The 19,211-nt window shown below is 41.6% G+C and overlaps 1 protein-coding gene across 2 annotated transcripts in view; it reads right to left on the bottom strand.

Moving 5' to 3' along the window:
- The window catches only part of LOC126184592 (cyclic AMP-responsive element-binding protein 5), a 150,029-nt gene that overhangs the window by 9,771 nt on the left and 121,047 nt on the right, over positions 1-19,211 (bottom strand). The window contains exons 10-11 of one of the 2 annotated variants that reach the window (XM_049927034.1): positions 18,028-18,218; positions 17,547-17,931 (exon numbers count right to left, since the gene is read on the bottom strand). In XM_049927034.1, coding sequence (XP_049782991.1) covers positions 17,840-17,931; positions 18,028-18,218 — 283 coding nt within the window. In that variant the 3' untranslated portion in view covers positions 17,547-17,839. Of the gene's footprint in view, positions 1-17,546; positions 17,932-18,027; positions 18,219-19,211 lie in introns of those variants that run through there. The other variant, XM_049927033.1, reaches the window with a different exon arrangement.

Below are 19,211 nucleotides of genomic sequence, written 5' to 3' on the forward strand. Positions count from 1 at the left end.
TTCTAGCCACTGAGCCTCCCACCAACGCATGGCCTTCATGGGCACAAATGAAGTGACAGCCCACAGAGGGACTGAACACCGAGCAGGAGGAGGAAGGGAGCAAGGCTCATTGGCATACGCGTCAGTACGTTCATTTCCCTGAATCCCTATGTGCCCTGGAACCCAGCAAAAAATAATTTCCTTGTTTTGGCTTTGCAGGAGAATCAGAGTGCCTTGCACCTGTTGCACCATCTGATCTGCTGCGTACATCTGTCCAATAGCGAGAAGTGCACTTTGAGGATCGGAGCAGATGATAAATTTTTTTGTCACAACACTGTCTCATCTGCTCCACTGCCCTCAGGATAGCAAACAGTTCAGCATAATAGACTGAAAACAGCTCTGGGAGTCCTATCCTGAGGATAATGTCAGGGAACACAACAGAACAACTGAAAAAATCTCCCTGCTTAGAACCATCTGTGTAGACAGTAATAAAACCTGGGTGGCTTTGTAAAACCTCATTAAATTTAATTTTAAAAACATAGTCTGGGGTACAATGCTTCCTGTAAGCAGTCAGTTCTAAAAGCAATCTGGGCTTTGGTAGTAGCCAGGGGGATGCCCTACTCACCCATGGCTTTGGACCTTAATGCCCCTCACCTGTAATAACTCAAGGCTCTCCCTTGCACGGATCCCAAATGGCCATGTTGCTTGTGGCCGATGATCGAACAGCTGTTCCAATGGCAACTGAACAACGTACCTGAAAGATGGTGATGTAGGAATGGACAATGCCCTATATGCTTGGTGTATTATGAAAAGACAATGATGAATAGACAGCATAGGCTCACCAGCCTCCGCACAAAAGCTAACAACAGGGCTCGTGTGATAGGCCCCTGTTGACAGCCTAATAACCTCGTGGTGAAATGCATCCAGCATTTTAAGGTATGGAAGCCTTGCTGATCCATAAATCTGGCATCCGTACTCAAGCCAGGTTCCACAAAGGCCTTATAACGTTGGAGCACACATGCCCTGCCATCTCCCCAAGACCTATGACTGACATATTTAAGGACGTTTAAGGCCTCGAGACATCACAGTTTCAGTTCCTTACGGTGTGACAACCATGTTAACTTCTCATCAAAAGTAAGATCCAGATACTTCACCTTTTCCTTAAAAGTGAGAACCGTGTCCCCCAGTTTTAAAATGAGTAAATTAAACAGACAGCAGGAATGATTAAAATCAACACAAACTGTTTTCTGCAAAGAGAATTTAAAACTTGTGGTTCAAGGCCATTCTTCCAACCATATGATAGTCAGTTGCAATTGCAAGTAGTCATTACGAGGCTGGAGGATGCACAGAAGACGGAATAGTCATCCACAAACAAGGAACATAGTACAGACGTCGCACTGTGGATGTAGTACAGTTGAGTGTGATTGCAAAAACCGTGACACTTAAAACACTCCCTTTGAGGAACACCATTCTCCTGCTTACAATGGTAAGGCAAGACATTCACAACCTTGTATCTAAAATATCTGTCCGAGAGAAAGGACCGTTTGCAGAATTCCCATTGATGGAGCTGTGACAAAATATTACACCCACAAGTAGTATTGTAGGCCTTTTTCAAATTGAAGAAAACACCAATGAGGTGTTGCTTATGAAGGAAAGCTTGTTGAATTGCTGCTTCGAGCACGATCAGGTTATCAAGCATGGAGCGGTACCTCCTGAATCCACACTTGGAACAACTGAGTAGGGACCTGGTTTCAAGAACCCACACTAGATGCTGATTGACCACATGCTCCAGTGTGTTTCCTACGCAGATTTTCAGGCTAATACTATGACAACTACCAGTATCCATCCAATCCTTCCCTTGTTTTAAAATTAGGATTAAAATAGATACTTTTCATGAGTTGGGAAAGTTGCCAATCACTGATCCAAGAAAGGGCACGGCCGACTTCCTTCTCTAATCCGATGAGACCGATGACCACGCTGTCTGGTCTCCTTCCCCAAAACCAACCAACCACTGATCCAACAGTTTCAACATGCTGTAGGTTATTAGGTCATTTCCAGGGGTCATATCACAAGTTACTGACAATGCAGAATCCAGCTCCCACAAAGAGAAATCCTGATTGTATTCCTCCATGTTGGTGGAATGGAAAACAAAATCAGCCTTCTCCCATGTTTCCCAATAGCGACGGAAGGAGGAAACCTGGCTAGAATTGGCTGTAATGGGTTTATATTATTCAGCCATTGTCTGAGCTACGTCCCTCGGCGATGTTACGAGACACCCCTGTATTGGTACAGCTGCTATTTGGCGCACAAGAGTTGTGCCTTGAGGGCTTCCCATACTTTACTTGTGGATGGAGCTTATAGATGGAGTTCACGAACTCTTGCCAAGACCTCTGCTCACTCATCCAAATTATTTTCCTTGCCTTTGCATGTGCCATTCAAAAGTTCGCAAGACTCTCATCTGTAGGCCATCAATTGAATATGCGCGTAGCTGCCCTCCTGTGCCTGACTGCAAAACGACACTCATCTTTCCATGAAGGGATAGGTCGCCTACTAGGCACTTCTGCTGACTTTGGGATGGATGCATCAGTGACATGGTGAATTACAGCTGTAACGTGATTCACTCAGTCCTGGACACTGACACATTGATCGAAAACAGCTAACTGCCTGTAAAGCATCCAGTTAGCCATTTTAAACAACCATCTTGGTGGCTTCCTTCCGAGATCTGCACCATCAAGCAGACGGGTCCAGATAAAGAAATGTTCGCTACCATGAAGGCCATTGTCCACTGCCCACTGAGCAGTGTCTGCAAGGGCAGGCGAGCGTAAGGAGAGGTCTATGGCTGTAGACTTTAGCAGTGCTAAGATGTGTAGTTTGACTCATGTTCAGCAGTATGAGATCTGTTGTGTGTAGCAGATCCTCAAGTACCTGACCCTTGGGGCAAGTGGTGTAAGAAGCCCATAGTGCACTGTGTGCACTGAAGTCTCCCAAAAGGAGAAAGGGACGGGGTAGTTCATCAAGTAGATGAGTGGAGACCCCACTGTGAAGAGGTTCATGGGGTGGTAGGTACACAGAGCAAGCCATAATGTCAACATGGGCCACTACCCTAACAGCAACCACTTGTAGTGTTTTTGTTAAGGGAATAGGTGAGGAGTGAAAAGTGCCCTTGACAAATACTGCAACTCCACCTTTTGCCCTGTCACCTGTAAGGTCATCTTTTCTGTAAAGGTGATAGCCTCCAAGTACAGGTGTGTCAGTCTCTTTAAAATGAGTCTCTTGAAGACAGAGGTGAAAGGGTGTGTACTGTACATGGAATCTCAATTCCTCCAGATGAGTCCTATAGCCTTATATATTCCATTGGATTATGGAAGTCATTTCATCAGCATGGTCTTGATTTACTCCTGTCTTTGCGCCGGGATGGTGAGGCACTTGTAGAGTGAGGCAGGGTGGAGGTACTGACAGTGTCTGGTGATGAGGTATCAAAATCCATGCTGCCTTCATCGTCAATCAAATGTGCCAGAATGATGCCTGATGACTCCCTGGTCAGCTTTCGACCCAAATGCTGAGATCCTTTCCCTGCTCTCTTTCCCAGCAAGGATGAGGGGGAAAGGGGGGCAATGAGAGCCACCTTTCTTCGAAGAAAGTGGGCATTGGATCGCTATGTCTAACTTTGCTTTGGCACATGCAGGTGCAAGTACAGGTCCTGGTGGTGGATAATGGTACACTGAATGTCGTATGCAACAAAGCGTCGACCTTAGGAAGAGGTTTCTGCACCAGGAAGCATAAAGGTGGCAAAGACAGGAGGTTTCCTTTTTGGCTTCTGCATAGGGGGTCCGATTGGTGACTTTGATTTATTGAATTTTGCATTCCTCTGCAAAAACAGGGTAGTCCATATTTGGTGGCTCCCAGAGCAGTTAATGCAGACTGCTGGAGATGGACAGTCAGTCCCAGTTTCAGGGGCTGCCTTTCCACACTTCCCACAAGTTGCTTCACCTCTGCAACTCAGCACTGTATGGTCAAAATGCTGGCATTTGAAGCAGCGCATAGGGTTAGGTACATAGGGTCTAACCTAAGTTGGAGGAAGCCTGCCGTGATGTGTTCAGGTAGCATCAGAGAATTGAAGGTCACAATGAAGGTGGCAGTCTTCTCGATTTCTCCACTGTTCTTATGTGCACATCTATTATCCCCTGTGGTGTCCTTTCTTGTTTGAGTTTGGCAATGGCTATGTCCACAATATCATGGCAGCTTACCACACCTTTGCTGGAGTTAAGGGAGTTATGCAACTCAACAATGTCGTCATACTCACCCAATTTTTGTGACTTCTTAAGTAGTTCCACCTGCTTTGCCTGTTTAGTCTCAAACAGCAAGGAACCATTTTGCAACTGCTTAATAGACTTTAGGGTACCAGCAAGCCCTTCTAAGCCTTCATGGATATAGAAGGGAGACACTTTTTCAAACATGCCCTACTTCCTCTTGATCACTACAAAGACATTCTGAGCCCTGTTACTAATAAGTTGATGATCAGAACAACTAGCCTCCCTCATTCTTTTTGACGAATGCTTGTGAGCCCTCCTAGGCAGTACACCCTTCCCGCCGGGAGGAGAAGCAGAAGAAGATTTAAGGGTTCCATCTCAGTCCCACTAGCAGCTAGGAAAATAAGGGTCCACTCAGACAGAGCCCTGCGTGCCTGAGTAAGCCTTATACCACTGAGGCGCTGCATGTTTCCCTGAGGTTGCCCACTAACAACTGTTCCAACTCAACAGCCATGCATCTCATCGCAGCACACCTTGAGATTGAGGGTTTTTTTTCTTTTTTTTTTTTTTTTTTTTTTTTTACAGAGGTTTAGTCCATCTTCGCGATCTGGGCAGTCAAGCCAAGATCCCCATTCCCTGTGACACACACCAGTCCACCGCTGCACCTCACGGTGGTTGCTGAAGCATGCCCAGAGCTTGCGGTGACAGGATTGGTGGCACTTACCAGTTCCCAGCTTAGGAACCCCAGGGTTGGCAAGCTCGTACTCGGCAAACAAATCCTGAGCCCCTGAGGGCCTGACATTTGAGATTTACCAGTCTTGTACAACAAACCTTCAGGCATCAAAAAGTGTTAAAAAATGATCACTGATTTCTACAGGAATGACATCCTGCAGTGGTATCAGTGTGGCATTTACTTGATCCATACAGATATGGGATCAGTCTTATTGATGATAATGTGCAACAACAGAGGTCTGGTGAATTGTCTAGGCGGGCAAGCTTACTCCCTGGATATAAGTCATAACTGAAAAAACATGAGGGCTCAAGGGTGAAGTATTGTAATCCTAATACTACCATCACAGATCATTGCTGACATCGAAAGGGCATGTGTCTAGCAATAGGAAGCATTACTGTAATCCACGCTCGATCCAGAGAGCGGAGAACTGTCGCTCATCATACATTGCCATGCGAGGGCATAACATCTCGCATTGACAAACTGTATGCCAAGTATGGAAAATGCCATCCATGTCAAGTTTTTCAATACACAGTGTATATTTATCACTGTGCCATGAGTCACGGCATTGCCAGGGCATTCTTTGGTGCAAATATTACCGCCTTGCTTCATGTTCTTTTTTGAATCTCAAAAACATTCTGGAGATGGCTTCATTAAGAAAGACTGGGCAGTAAGCCATAAAAGTTTCTTTTTTGATGATTACACTCTAAATTTGCTTTTTGTTCATAACAATGTTCTTTGGATGAACATTCAGTAATAATAAGGTGGTCACCAAGTGATGTTTGCTGTCACAATGATTATGAAAATTCTTATAAATTGAACTTAACCTGTTTCTTCCTCCCTTTCTTCCTTCTGTTTTATTTCATCAACTTGCTATAGAGATGGTATGAACTCAGGCTGAGGCAGTGAGCCACTTCAAAAATTGTCCCATCATTTGACTGGAGTAATTTTTGGGAAGCGACAGTGAACTTGTCCGCTTCTGTAGCTGAGCTACATAGAGGCAACTAGACTCAGCCACAGTGGAAAACAGTTTCATCATTGGGAAAAGGCAGCTCAAGTTGCACAGCAGCTGTCTATACAGTGTCTCATGAAGTGAGATGTTTATGGCATCATCAATATGGAAAGGATACAAAATTCAAAATACCCTTGGGCTTTTAGCCACACTCATTTCCTATCTCTCATTCTACATTTCAGCAAGATACAGCTACAGTACTACAATTGAAACTACAATTCTCTACAATTTTCAAATGCACATCCTAAGTAAATTAGAGCTAACAATAGTAAGCCAGTTGCAATGGAAATTTGAGCATCACAATGTAGAGAGAGCCTTCCTCTTCCTCCACCACCATCACCCTACCATTTTCAAATACTCAGTAATGAGCACAAGATTTGTTTTAATTTTTAAACCAAGAGCTGTTAATCACAATATCAGCACTCGATTTGAAGGCAACTGGACTCAGTAATGAGCACAAGATTTGTTTTAATTTTTAAACCAAGAGCTGTTAATCACAATATCAGCACTCGATTTGAAGGCAACTGGGTCAGTGACTTCTCTCTGTCACACCTGAAAGATACAATGGACTGAAAAAAGTTCATATCTGTCAATGCTTAATGTATATGGACAGCTCAAGTTTCAGCATGGTTCAGATTCCTCACTAAGCTGTAGGTCCTCACAGACAAGAGCACGACAAGGATATACCACTACCAACAGGACCATGTCTTACTAAATTCAAAGGAGTCTCAAAGTTTCCCTAAAAGTCCACAGCTGTAGGTGTTGTTACATGTACTGGTACTAGTGTTGCCAAAACCTGCCGGCCTGTACTAACAAATTTGGTAGAGAAGAAACATATGAGTGCTTTATAAATGTGTTGTTTTCACTCTACATATAGTATTTACTTAGTTTCAAATGTTTGTTGTTGGTTCTTTGCAAACTAAAAGCTGTGTGTCTCAGACTCAAAATCTGTAGCAGTTATTAGTACAGCTAAGGAAAACTTTGAGACGTAATAAGTTATGGATGCTGCTGTTGCTAAGGTTACTATATTTATGTTGTGTAATTGATTATGTAAAGTTAGCAAAGTAGTACCCCTGCCTGAATATGACAACAAACTGTACTAAAACTGGTGCATTTTGGAGCTGTGGGGAGCCAAGAGGACACCATATTGTTGTTATTCAGCATGTCTACATTGTCAGAGCTGTAAGAATTCTAAACTGCAGCAATAAAGAATGGATGCAAATTACAGCCATGACTCAACTGAGAAACAAAGATGTACGAGTTCGCATTTGCCAACTGGTTCTCGCAGACAATACGACACTGATTGTAAATTAGTGGTGACTCATGAAGCAGAGGCCACAGACAATAATGCAGCAGGAAGAAACTGTGGTGTCAAAGAAGGGAATGTTCGTAGGTGGTGTCAGTTGAAGAATAACTTTAAGTACACTCCTTCTACATTACAAACTTTCAGCTAAGGTTCTGTGAACTGGAGCAGCAGGTTGTTCAGTATGTGCAAGCGAAACACAATGATGGCTACCCAATTACTCAATAAATTATTGAAGGCACTGGAGGTAAAAAGAAATTTTCCAACCGCATGCATCGCAGAATTCAAAGCAAGTACTGGCTGGTGTGTGAGGATGATTAAGAGTGTGGAGCTTACAGTATGATGTAGAACTACACTAGCTCAGCAACTTCCCTGGGCATATGATGTAAAACTACTTGCATATCAGCATTATGTAATCAATCTTAGGAAACAGCAAGACTGTTTGTTAGTTCATATGGACAATGCCCATCTGATGCCTGTTTATTTTTATATGGCATCAAATGTTACTGTTGATGTGAAGGGCTTCAAAGTGTTCCTATAGCGACTTATGGCAATAAAAAGACCAGAATAACAGTCATACTGGGTGCACTTGAAGATGGAAGAAATCCCCCCCCCCCCCCTATATATGTGGTTTTTTGTAGGAATATGATACCAAAAGGAAAACTGCCTGCAGGACTTATCTTTAGATGGCAAGAAAAGGGATGGTTGACAAACGAAATTATATCCAGCAGTTGAAGGTTGTTTGGAACAGGATACCAGACAGGCTGTTTGCTTAATAGAAGGAAATTTTTCAGCATTTTCCATGAGCTTTTCTATGCTATATAACACAATATGAGTTTGACACTCCGTCGTCAGGCCACGGGTAACATACCAGGACCATCCGACTGCCGTGTCATCCTCAGTGGAGGATGTGGATAGGAGGGGCATGGGGTCAGCACACCGCTCTCCCGGTCGTTATGATGGTATTCTTGACCGAAGCCACTACTATTCGGTCGAGTAGCTCCACTATTGGCATCACGAGGCTGAGTGCACCCCGAAAAATGGCAACAGTGCATGGTGGCCTGGATGGTCACCCATCCAAGTGCCGACCATGCCCGACAGTGCTTAACTTCGGTGATCTCGTGGGAACCGGTGTAGCCACTGTGGCAAGGATGAGTTTGACAAAAAAATTGTTTTTCAAATTTAAATGAAGATATAAATTTTTAATTTATCAGAAAGTGCATCTTAAAAATTTTTCAAAAAAATATACAGAGCACTTCACATTATTGTTACCTAGTTCCTTAAGTATGAAAGTGGGACTGTCATGGGTTCACACCTTTATAAAATTTCAAAAACACATATTTTCCTTAAAGAATTAGATTCTTTTAAAAATATATATATACATTAAAATGGAAATATACATAAATATCCGCACATAACTTTTCACTTTTTCATAAACTTATCTGTAAAATGTTTAAAATGTAACTAGTGACTATGATGAGTGATTATTTTATTAGAACTACTAAAAATATAAGATTAAACAATGAAAAATCCAGGATGAAATAATGACAATATTATGAAAAGGATGGATTACTGATTACTATACAGCAGAGATGCTGATTCGCAGATAGGCACAACGAAAAGACTATCAAACAAGTAAGCTTTCAGCGCAACAGGCCTTCACTGGAATCAGACCACACACACACACACACACACACACACACACACACACACACACACACAGTCTCTGGCTGCTAGGGACAGTGGTCATGTGTGTGTGTGCATTGAGAGAGAGAGAGAGAGAGAGAGAGAGAGAGAGAGAGAGAGAGAGAGTGTGTGATTGTCAAAAATTTAAGTTTTTTTTTAAATACAATTGTAATATGATAGAAATAATTATTAAAAGTTTGGAGTATATGTAAAACGTACAAATTGGGATGAAAAAATCCAATTACTTATTCCAACTATTCTTGACAAAAGTTGCCAAGCTTGGTATGTTAAGCAATGAAGAGATACCCTCTTACAAACACTGTTTGGCAAAAGTACTGTGCACTCCAGTATCAATTCCCTGTGTTATGGGTTGGTGCTTGGTTGATATGGGGGAGGGGACTAAACAGCGTCATCGGTCGTATCGAATTACGGAAGGACAAGGAAGGAAGTTGGCTGTGCGCTTTCAAATGAACCATCCCGGCCTTTACCTGAAGTGATTTAGGGAAATCATGGAAAACCTAAATCAGGATGACCAGACGCAGGTTTTCTTTCTAAAGAACACAAGACCAGGGCAGTCTACTGTTTTTTTTTTTTTTTTTTTAAATGGTAATTCCATTTCTAAAAACCAAATTTCAAACTGATATACTTTTGGATGGCAGTGCAGCACTGTACAAAGGATTAAAAAAAATGTTGTAAACTTACACCGATCAGCCAGAACTTTATGACCACTGACCTACTATCGACATAAACCCGTCCAGGTGATAGCAGAATTACCTCACAAGGAATGACTGCTAGTCAGACCCATACACAGTGCATGTAGTATCAGTGAGCATTTCTGTCCATGTGTAGAATGGGGAAGACGTGCGATCTATTTGCGTCTGACTGAGAGCAGACTGAGATGACCCAGGGGCTCACCAAGAGCATTTTGGAAACTGTATGGCTTGTCAGGTGTTTTGAGGAGTGCTGTGGCGAGTGTGTTCAACACATGGTGAAACCAAAGTGAAATCATGTCCAGATGTGGGGTTGGGTAGTCACCCCTCATTACATATGTTAGACAGTAGGCTGGGCAGTCTGGCAGCGAACTGTGGCAGATCTAACTTCAGACTTTAATGCTGGGCAGAGTACAAATGTGTCTGAACACTCCTAATGATGGGCCTCCACAGCCAACGATCCACGCATGTGCCAATGTTAACACCACACGAGCAACTACAACTGAAGTACTGAAGTACCTTCTTCATCATGCTAACGGTAGAGCGCGAATCAATCGTCGTCCAGGGGAACAACTCTTGACACCTGCGCTGTGGGACGAGGCAAGCTGGCGGTGACTCCATTATGCTCTGGGGAACATTCACAAGGACATCTGTGGGTCCAGTGGGAGCTTGAACAAGGCACAAGGAGTATCGTATGCTGGTCACAGACCACGTATACCCCTTAATGACAAACGTGTTTCCTGACAGTAGTGACATTTTTCAATAAGATAATGTGCCAAGTGAAAAGGCCAGAAGTATGGTGGAGTGGTTCAAGGAACACAGTGTTGAGTCCCAGTTGATTTACAGCCCCCCCCCCCCCCCCAACTTGCCAGATCTGAACCCAATCGACACATCTGGGATGTGATTGAACGTGGCATCAGAGCTCATTGCCCCCTCCCCGGAATTTACAGGAATTGGATGACTCGTGTGTGCAGATGTGGTGCCAACTCCCTCCAGTGAAATACCACGACCTTATTGCTTCCATGCCACAGGATGTTGCTGCTGTTGTCCTCGCCAAAGGCTGACATACCAACTGTTAGGAAGGTGGTCCTAATGTTCTGGCTAATTGGTGTATATTTCCAGAAAGATGATTTTAGCATGGAATCAGAAAAGCATTTACTTTTCTTGCCTCTGCTCATGGGAAAGGACCTTGCAACCATGTCGGTGGCATTATTAAGAGGTAAGCAGCAAAAGCAAGTCTGCAGGCATCGTATGACACCAAAGTCTTACACCACAACTACTTTCTGATTGGACAGTTAAAAACATTTCATTTGTACATCTTGAATTTTCAACACAAGAAGAGTACATTGAAACTGAAAGACGTCTAGAAGAGTGCTTTAGTCAATCTGTTACCATCAAAGGGACACAGAGGTTACATGCTTCTATACTGATAGCATCAAGTACATTGAAAATACTGCAAAATACTTCTTCAGATACAACAGAATTTACTGCTGAAACAGTCAAAAAATCTCTGGATAAACTGACAGAGATATTCATGGAAATAATACTGCCATTTATGACAAGAAATGGTGGCTAGCTTATGTTTTAACAAAACACAAAAGTCTTGATGAAGTTACAGCTACTTTTCTTCAAGCAAGTGGCCCATCACTGTCTTATGTGTATCCTACAATATCTGATATCCTATGGGTATCTGTAAATGATGTTCTTCGCAAAGTAAACCCAGTAACACCAGGAGGAAGAATATACAAGATTCTGAGGATGATACTGCAAAAACAAATGAAGTGTTTAAAAAGAAGTAAATTCTTGTAACACATACTGTTTGTAAGAGGTTTTGGAAGTGTCACTTCAAATATCCGCGTTAACAGTAAATTTGAATATGCACATGGATATATTAAGAATAAAGTGATGTACAGTTTTGCTTAAATCTATAAATTTTACAAAAATGTCATTTTTTTAGTGACATGTATTTTTTAAACTTTTATGTAAAGCGTGAACCCATGACAGTCCCACTTGCATATTTAGGGAAGTAGTTAACAATAATGTAAAGTATCTTAAGTTATTTTTTGAAAACTTTTGAAGATGCACTTTTGATAAATTAAAAATTTATATTTTCATTTAAATTTGAAAATGAATTTTCATCTCACACCCATATTGTAATGTATCTATGTCATACTCCACAAGCCACTTAATGGTGCGTGGCAGAGGGTACTTTTTGTATCACTAACTGAGCCTTCAACCCTGTTCCACTCGCGAACAGTGCATGGGAAGAATGATTGTTGATAAGCCTCTGTATTGGCTCTAATTTCTCAAATTTTTCCTCACAGTTATTATGCAAGATGAATGTGGGGGAAGTAATAAGTCATCCAACTCTTCCCGGAAAGTGCTCTCTTGAAATTTCAATAGTAAATCTCTCCATGATGCACACTGTCTCACTTGTAACATCTGCCAGTGGAGTTTGTTGAGCATCTCCATAACACTCTCATGCCAACTACATGATCCTGTGACAAACCACACGGCTCCTCCTTGAATATCCCCCCCCCCCCCCCCCCCCAAAAATCAGTCCTATCTGGTAGGAATCCCAGATGGATGAGCAATACTCAAGAATCAGTCAAACAAGCGCCTTATAAGCCACTTTTTTCGTGGATGAGTTACATTTCCTTAAGCTTCTTCCTATCAATCTGAGTCTGGCATCTGCTTTTCCCACTATTTGTTTTATATGGCCATTCCACTTCAGATAGTTACTCCTAGATATTTTACAGCAGATACTGTTTCCAGCAGTTCGTCATCAATAGTATAGCTATTTCTTTTACTATGTTTGCACAACACGTTACTTTTATTGACGTTCAAAGTCAACTGCTAGAGACTGAACCAATAATCAATTCTCTGGCGGAAATCCTGCAAATCGTTACTATCTTCTGGTGTTGCTACTTTGTCACAGACAACCACATCATCTGTGAATAGCCTTAGAGGGCATCCCACTCCTTCTATTAGATCATTTACGTACATTGTAAACAGTAATGGTCCTATCACACTTCCTTGGGGTACTCCAGAAATTACCTTTACATCTCTCGATTTTGTTCCATTAAGAGCAATGTGTTGAGTTCTGTCTGCAAGGTAGGCCAGAAACCGGTCACAAATCTACTCCGATACCCAATAAGCTCAATTTTTTTTTACTAAACGGAAGTGCAGGATAATGTCAAATGCCTTCCTGAAGTCAACGAACACGCCATAGTCTAGGGGGATGTGGATCTCATGGAGGAACAGAGCGAGCGGAGTTGCGAAGGATCTTTGTTTGCGGACTCAATGTTGATTTTTATAGAGATTTTCCTTCTCCAGGAATGTCACAATTCTTGAGCATAAAAAACATTCCACAATTCTACTAAACAGTGATGTCAATGATATAGGTCTATAATTGTGTGCATCTGTCCTACAGCCTTTCTTAAAAATGGGAATGACCTGTGCTTTCTTCCAGTTGCTAGGTACCCTTTGTTGCTAAAGCGATCAGCGATAAATTACTGCTAGAAGGGGAGCAAGTTCTTTCACATAATCATTGTGGAATCTTATACTTATCTCATCTGATCCTCACGCCTTTCCACAACTAAACAACTGTAGCTGTTTTTCTATTCTGCAATCAGTTATCTCAATATCTGCCATTTCGAAATTCATATGAAGGCTGAAATGAGGGACTGCGTTACGACCTTCCGCAGTGAAACAATTTTTGAAGACCAAATTCAGTATTTTGGCCCTCTCTCTCTTATCTTCCTTTTCTGTGAAAGTATGGTCACTGAGTGAATGAATACATGATTTTGACCCACTTACCAATTTCACATATGTCCAAAACCTCTTAGGGTTTTTACTCAGATCGGTTGACAAAGTTTTACTTTTAAAGTCATCGAATGCTTCTCTCATTGCCCTCCTTACACTCATTTTTGCTTTGTTCAGCGGCTGTTTGTCGACTACATTTTTACTTCTCTTGAATCTGAGATGGAGTTCTCTTTGTTTATACAGGGTGTTACAAAAAGGTACAGCCAAACTTTCAGGAAACATTCCTCACACACAAAGAAAGAAAATATGTTATGTGGACATGTGTCCGGAAACGCTTACTTTCCATGTTAGAGCTCATTTTATTAATTCTCTTCAAATCACATTAATCATGGAATGGAAACACACAGCAACAGAACGTACCAGCGTGACTTCAAACACTTTGTTACAGGAAATGTTCAAAATGTCAATCCGTTAGCGAGGATACATGCATCCACCCTCTGTCGCATGGAATCCCTGATGCGCTGATGCGGCCCTGGAGAATGGCGTATTGTATCACAGCCATCCACAATACAAGCACGAAGAGTCTCTACATTTGGTACCGGGGTTGCGTAGACAAGAGCTTTCAAATGAACCCATAAATGAAAGTCAAGAGGGTTGAGGTCAGGAGAGAGTGGAGGCCACGGAATTGGTCCGCCTCTACCAATCCATCAGTCACCGAATCTGTTGTTGAGAACTGTATGAACACTTCGACTGAAATGTGCAGGAGCTCCATCGTGCATGAACCACATGTTGTGTCGTACTTGTAAAGGCACATGTTCTAGCAGCAGCACAGGTAGAGTATCCCGTATGAAATCGTGATATCGTGCTCCATTGAGCGTAGGTGGAAGAACATGGGGCCCAATCGAGACATCACCAACAATGTCTGCCCAAACGTTCACAGAAAATCTGTGTGATTGCACAATTGCATGCGGATTCTCGTCAGCCCACACATGTTGATTGTGAACATTTACAATTTGATCACGTTGGAATGAAGCCTCATCCGTAAAGAGAACATTTGCACTGAAATGAAGATTGACACATTGTCGGATGAACCATTCACAGAGGCCAATCAGCTGCTGATAGTGCCTGCAGACGCTGTACATGGTACGAAAACAACTGGTTCTCCCATAGCACTCTCCATGCAGTGACGTGGTCAATGTTACCTTGTACAGCAGCAACTTCTCTGACGCTGACATTAGGGTTATCGTCAACTGCACGAAGAATTGCCTCGTCCATTGCAGGTGTCCTCGTCGTTCTAGGTCTTCCCCAGTCGCGAGTCATAGGCTGGAATGTTCCGTGCTCCCTAAGACGCTGATCAATTGCTTCAAACGTCTTCGTGTCGGGACACCTTCGTTCTGGAAATCTGTCTCGATACAAACGTACTGTGCCACGACTATTGCCCCGTGCTAATCCGTACATCAAATGGGCATCTGCCAACTCCGCATTTGTAAACATTGCACTGACTGCAAAACCACGTTCGTGATGAACACTAACCTGTTGATGCTACGTACTGATGTGCTCGATGCTAGTACTGTAGAGCAATGAGTCGCATGTCAACACAAGCATCGAAGTCGACATTACCTTCCTTCAATTGGGCCAACTGGCGGTGAATCGAGGAAGTACAGTACATACTGACTAAACTAAAATGAGCTCTTAACATGGAAATTAAGCGTTTCCGCACACATGTCCACATAACATCTTTTCTTTATTTGTGTGTGGGAAGTTTGGCCGTACCTTTTTGTAACACCCTGTATAGCAGTTTTCTAACATGGCTATTAAACCATGGAGAGTCTTTCCCATCCCTTAAGACGTTACTCGGATCATACTTGTCTAGGGCATAGGTACATCATATGAAAGTAAGTGGCTCGAAACATCATGTCCAGACACTCTGGGATGATGATGGCATTGAAACAGAGGATGACAAGCGTAAAGCTGAAATACTAAACACCTTTTTCCAAAGCTGTTTCACAGAGGAAGACCGCACTGCAGTTCCTTCTCTAAATCCTCGCACCAACGAAAAAATGGCTGACATTGAAATAAGTGTCCAAGGAATAGAAAAGCAACTGGAATCACTCAACAGAGGAAAGTCCACTGGACCTGACGGGATACCAATTCGATTCTACACAGAGTACGCGAAAGAACTTGCCCCCCTTCTAACAGCCGTGTACCGCAAGTCTCTAGAGGAACAGAAGGTTCCAAATGATTGGAAAAGAGCACAGGTAGTCCCAGTCTTCAAGAAGGGTCGTCGAGCAGATGCGCAAAACTATAGACCTATCTCTCTGACGTCGATCTGTTGTAGAATTTTAGAACATGTCTTTTGCTCGAGTATCATGTCGTTTTTGGAAACTCAGAATCTACTATGTAGGAATCAACATGGATTCCGGAAACAGCGATCGTGTGAAACCCAACTCGCATTATTTGTTCATGAAACCCAGAAAATATTAGATACAGGCTCCCAGGTAGATGCCATTTTCCTTGACTTCCGGAAGGCGTTCGATACAGTTCCGCACTGTCGTCTGATAAACAAAGTAAGAGCCTGCGGAATATCAGACCAGCTGTGTGGCTGGATTGAAGAGTTTTTAGCAAACAGAACACAGCATGTTGTTCTCAATGGAGAGACATCTACAGACGTTAAAGTAACCTCTGGCGTGCCACAGGGGAGTGTTATGGGACCATTGCTTTTCACAATATATATAAATGACCTAGTAGATAGTGTCGGAAGTTCCATGCGGCTTTTCGCGGATGATGCTGTAGTATACAGAGAAGTTTCAGCATTAGAAAATTGTAGCGAAATGCAGGAAGATCTGCAGCGGATAGGCACTTGGTGCAGGGAGTGGCAACTGACCCTTAACATAGACAAATGTAATGTATTGCGAATACATAGAAAGAAGGATCCTTTATTGTATGATTATATGATAGCGGAACAAACACTGGTAGCAGTTACTTCTGTAAAATATCTGGGAGTATGCGTGCGGAACGATTTGAAGTGGAATGATCATATAAAATTAATTGTTGGTAAGGCGGGTACCAGGTTGAGATTCATTGGGAGAGTCCTTAGAAAATGTAGTCCATCAACAAAGGAGGTGGCTTACAAAACACTCGTTCGACCTATACTTGAGTATTGCTCATCAGTGTGGGATCCGTACCAGATCGGGTTGACGGAGGAGATAGAGAAGATCCAAAGAAGAGCGGCGCGTTTCGTCACAGGGTTATTTGGTAACCGTGATAGCGTTACGGAGATGTTTAACAAACTCAAGTGGCAGACTCTGCAAGAGAGGCGCTCTGCATCGCGGTGTAGCTTGCTCGCCAGGTTTCGAGAGGGTGCGTTTCTGGATGAGGTATCGAATATATTGCTTCCCCCTACTTATACCTCCCGAGGAGATCACGAATGTAAAATTAGAGAGATTAGAGCGCGCACAGAGGCTTTCAGACAGTCGTTCTTCCCGCGAACCATACGCGACTGGAACAGGATAGGGAGATAATGACAGTGGCACGTAAAGTGCCCTCCGCCACACACCGTTGGGTGGCTTGCGGAGTATAAATGTAGATGTAGATGTAGAAAGCTCATGGAAAATGTTGTCAAATGACAACCCTCCCATCATTTTAGCTTAATTAGGAGAGTTGCTATAGTGATTTTTGATAATTTCACATTGCCAATTTTCAAAAAGGGTCAATGTATTTAAATAAAAATGGGTATTTTTCTTAACCTATATGTAGACTACATCTGTGCGCCATGGAATGCCTCGCATGAGAAAATGCCAGTAGGCTTAAAAATGGGGGTAGTGATACCAGTGAGGAAGATGATGATTGAAAATAAAATATTGATACGACAGAAGTGAAAAAAATTGGGGGAAATCATTTCTTTTTCTTTATTTTATTTCTCCTTTTTCTATCAGAATGTAGACAATCAATAAATGGCATAATTTAGAACAGGTATAGTGTTAACTTTTTAGGAAGATACTTTATATCAATAAAACAGATTGTAATTGTGATTGGTCAGAACAACTTAAAAATAAAATGTTTCCGAGGAGCCTCGCTCTCTCGCTCTCTCTCTCTCTCTCTTTTCTTTCTTTTTTTAAAAAAAAAAGGGGGGGGGGTCATCTTATATACATGGTCATCTTACACTCAGTAATTTTTTATAGATTGTCCACTATTTTTACAAAGGGAATGTCATCTTTAAGAAATGATTTAATATCTACTTTTCAACAAACAATATTTTGACTTCTGCACAGTTACTTTTAAATTTGTATTATAAATAGTGTAATTTTCGAAGTACAATTTAACAGCATTCGGTTAAGAAAACATATTTTCTTAAACAAAACACTTGTCATTTTATTGTCAATAGTTCTAATCAAATGCAGTTAACTAATTAGTCACCTGTATTGATACTATTTTCATACACACATCTTGAGCTTCTTTTACAAATGTTTGAGGTGGTTTCAATGGACCTACGCTTTCTGAAATTTTTCAGCAATTTAAAAACAGTAATTTTTAACAAACAAATATGATTTTAAATGTTCAACATTTATTCACAATATTTACAAAGCACTTACTCTGCATCATGGCAACTGAAACAGAACAGTTCTTATGTTGCAAAAGCAACGCCTTGAGGGTAGCCAATTCTGCTCTAAGGCTTTTGACCTCTGCTTGTAGTTGGTCATTAGAAGTTTGCAAAATATCTGCCCTTTTCTCCAGGTCTTTTATCCATGATTTTCTTTTTTCTCTGCAACGCATAGCAGCTGCCCTGAAACAAATGTTTTTATTGTTATTGCTACTTCCCATATCAGCAAAATTATTAAATTAAATGTAGTTTACATGAAGTTTAGAGCAAATCTTACATGTCTGAAATGAAGGCAAGGAAACAACAAGTCATATCATTGTTCAATGGTGAATTGTTATACAACTTTAAGCAAAGATATTTGTCATCCATCCGACAGTTTTTCAAATAAATAAATAAATAGAGCTAACTACAACTGGCCTGTTACTCTTCTACATCCACAAATAAATGACATGAACGTGAAAAAGTTGCCGATACAGGATTCTGACAAATGAGTTTTTGTGTTACGGACAAGGCGGTGCACACAGCTGATGAGCTTTGCGTATATCACAAAAATACGGTCGAAAATGTATTGTGTCAAACAGAAATGTACAAAATTGTGAACAAACACAAGTTTCATATGGTATCAAGTGTGTGGAAAATAATAGCAGATATCTTTTGGACATTAAAATAGTGTTGTCTGGCTAAATGCTGATGCTTGAAATGCCAGATTTGATAGAAAACTGCAGGGAATTACACTGCAAAACCATGCAGTCAGTATTCTAACAAGTATTTGAAAATAGTGTGTGTAAGAGGCTATTAAAGCATCTTTCAAGGGATTTTCATCTCTAATACACTTAGCATCCCTGGGAAATAACAGTAATCATCCCAGCAGGGGAATTAGCAAACGTAATAGAAATGAGTACAACTCTCCCAATGTACCCACGTTAAATCCATTGTAGCCCTCAAAAGCTAATTTTCATGCATTAATGTACAAAATTCTCCACGTTATTTAAATTGAACGTTGAAAAGGCATTTCCAAAAGTATGCATGTCTGTATCAACATCTCACAAAAACAGATGGATAACAGCAGGTATTAAGAAGTCCTCCCAAACACCTGAATACCTCATTTCCATGAAAAAGAGTCGCAATGATCCAGAATTCTTAAATTTCTATCATAGATACAAAAAGATCTATAGC

Source organism: Schistocerca cancellata, chromosome 4, assembly GCF_023864275.1.
Source record: "Schistocerca cancellata isolate TAMUIC-IGC-003103 chromosome 4, iqSchCanc2.1, whole genome shotgun sequence".
Classification (NCBI taxonomy): Eukaryota; Metazoa; Arthropoda; class Insecta; order Orthoptera; family Acrididae; genus Schistocerca; species Schistocerca cancellata.